General features: G+C 54.7%; 1 protein-coding gene across 1 annotated transcript in view; it reads left to right on the plus strand.

Annotated features, from left to right (window-relative positions):
- The window catches only part of LPCAT1 (lysophosphatidylcholine acyltransferase 1), a 72,907-nt gene extending 70,526 nt beyond the window's left edge, over positions 1 to 2,381 (plus strand). The window contains exon 28 of the mRNA XM_011964739.1: positions 1,316 to 2,381. Coding sequence (XP_011820129.1) covers positions 1,316 to 1,500 — 185 coding nt within the window. The 3' untranslated portion in view covers positions 1,501 to 2,381. The remainder of the gene's footprint in view (positions 1 to 1,315) is intronic.
- The last annotated feature ends 354 nt before the right edge of the window (positions 2,382 to 2,735 follow it).

Here is a 2,735-nt window from a genome sequence, read left to right on the forward strand (position 1 = left end):
TTGTTTTGTGTGTGCGTGTGTGCGTTTAGTTACTGTGGGTGCATGCGCTTGTTTTGTGTGTGTGTGCGTGCATGTGTGTTTAGTTACCGTGTGTGCATGTGCTTGTGTGTGTGCACGTGTTTAGTTACTGTGTGTGTGCATGCACTTTTGTGTCTGTGTGTGCGCATGTGTGTTACTGTGTGTGTGCATGTGCTTGTTTTGTGTGTGCGCATGTGTGTTTAGTTACCCTGTGGGTGCATGCACTTGTGTGTGTGCGAGCACGTGTGTTTAGTTACCGTATGTGTGCTTGTTTTGTGTGTGTAGGGGTGCATGTGTGTTTAGTTACCGTGTGTGCTCGCGTGCTTGTTTCAGTATGGAAAGTGCACGTGTGTTTAGTTACCGTGTGTGCTCGCGTGCTTGTTTCAGTATGGAAAGCGCACGTGTGTTTAGTTACTGTGTGTGTGTGCACATGTGCGTGCTTTTCTGTGTGTGTGTGCTCATGTGTGCGTTTGTTTCCATTTTGAAAGCGCACGTGTGTTTAGTTTGTGTGCATGCGCTTGTTTTGTGTGTGTGCACGCATGTGTGTTTAGTTACTGTGTGTTTGCATGTGCACATGCGCGCGCTTGTTTCAGTTTTGAAAGCACACAACGCCCCTTTGTGTGTTTGGGCTCTTTGATGTTTGTAGCGGGCACCGACCAGCTGCAGACAATTTCTGGTAACAGCCATCCCTGGATTCCTCGCCGGGTGGCCAGGGTTCTGAGTGTTTCTGGAGCTGCCTAGCATGACCAGCCCCCTGCACCATCTTTCCAGCCCCGCCAGAAGCCTCCACGGGGCCATCGGTAGGAGCCGAGGGCGCTCACCCGAGAGCCAGGCACGGAGTGGCCAGGAAGTGCAGTTCGGGGCTCAGTGAGGACGGCCCCCTGCCTGCCGGTTCCTCCGGTGTGGGCGAGGGCACCCCCTCAGAGTGCCAGATCACTACCCAGACACTTGGTCATGTCCCTGAGCCAGCTGCTCTGGTTACAGTGCCTCAGAAGCGCTAAGTCCCCAGGATGTATCTGTCGAATCCAAAACCAGAAGCTTCCTATAGGTTTTCCCAAAGCAGGAGTAGCTAGGAGGACACTCAGCCTGCCCCCGTGGTCAGGGTGACTTCGTGCACTGCAAAGAAAGTAAGCGCAAGTTCCTGTCTCCACCCTGAAAGCATCCATTTCACAGACGATTCCAACGCTCCCCAAAGGGCGCGAGCGGGACACCCACCAGGGCCCTGGGAAAAGAGCCTCCACATCCTGGACATTTGCGGCTCCCCATTCCATAACCACAGGTGCCTTTGTCTTTCCAGCTGACTTCCACAGGTTTGCAGAAATGTACCCTGACTTCGCGGAGGAATACCTGTACCCGGATCAGACACATTTCGAAAGCTGTGCAGAGACCCCGCCTGCGCTGATCCCAAACGGCTTCTGTGCCGATTTCAGCCCGGAAAACTCGGACGCTGGGCGGAAGCCCGTTCGCAAGAAGCTGGATTAGGACCAAGGGTTGCGGAGAGACGCGGCCCCTCCCGCGTGGCCATCACCGCCATGAGCCTCTTTGCGAGTGACCTCTGGGCTCCGCTCCTCACTCCTGCTGTCCAGGCACTGTCTTCAGCCCGAGTTCCAAGGGCTTCGGGGGCTGTTTGTGTCTTGTTCCTTTGTGAAGAGTCTCTGTTGCAGAACCGGCGCGTACTGTGCGAGAATCGGAGGGCGCGCACGCGGATCCCTCGCCTGGCTTGGACCCCGTGGGGTCAGGTTCCCTGCTGGGCTGGGGGCCCCGGTGCCGCCCCGTGTTCTCCCACGGGGTCCTGATTTCGAGTCTCTGTCACAGCCTCTTGCAGCGGCAGCGTGCACCGGGCGGGCCTCCGTGCACACTCAGCACACGCCTACCACACGGAGCGTGCGCCTGCGTGTCGCTCTGGCACGAAACCTCCGTCTGCCTCTGTGGTTCCACAGCCTGGCAGAGCCGTCGCCTGAGTTTTCGGTGTTTCTACCTGTGTGCTGGAGCTCATGAGTATTTTATAAACTCCATTTAGGTACTTCAGGAAACATGCAGCATTTTTTAAAAAATGAAAATTGTTTTTCTACTTCATTTTTCCTTTTAGGGTCAAAGGATATTTATTTATAGGCCTTTTTTTTTTTTAATATAGAATCTGAGGCTGTTTGGGCTTTGACTTAAATTTCCATCAGGCCTCTCTCCAGCAGGTAATCCCTCTCCTTCCGTTGGGTCCCCTGGGGAGGTGTGAACTCAAGGACCTGGCCCCAAAACACTTTTTCTGCTTTTCTTAATCCTTTTCCAGTCCTCTCTTTTTTTTATAAACGTTGGCAGTTTGGTGTTTTTGTTTCGGCATAACGTAATCCACTTCACTGTAGCCTAAACTCCAATCCGAAGTTGAATATTGTTCAAATGAGCAGGGCCCAAGCTGGAAGCTCAAGGCAGCCGCCACCATGCCGCTCCTCCCTTGCTCTCAGGCCGGGTCCCTGCTGGAAGCGGCTGCATCTTCCTCTGTGCCCTGGTTTCCATGGTGACTGGCATGACACAGCCGCCTGAGTGTGGCTGACCTTCCTGCAGAGAGGGGAGCCGCAGTCTGTTGCTTGTGGAAGGAGACGCTGGGCCATGCGGTGCAGAGGGTGACGAGGATGTCTGGTGACAGCTGTGCGGACACCACTTCTCTTTGCAGCACTGCCTCCCGGCGCCAGGGTCGCGGGCATATCCCACTGAGAGCAGGGGTC

This window comes from Mandrillus leucophaeus, unplaced genomic scaffold (genome assembly GCF_000951045.1).
Source record: "Mandrillus leucophaeus isolate KB7577 unplaced genomic scaffold, Mleu.le_1.0 Scaffold702, whole genome shotgun sequence".
Lineage (NCBI taxonomy): Eukaryota > Metazoa > Chordata > Mammalia > Primates > Cercopithecidae > Mandrillus > Mandrillus leucophaeus.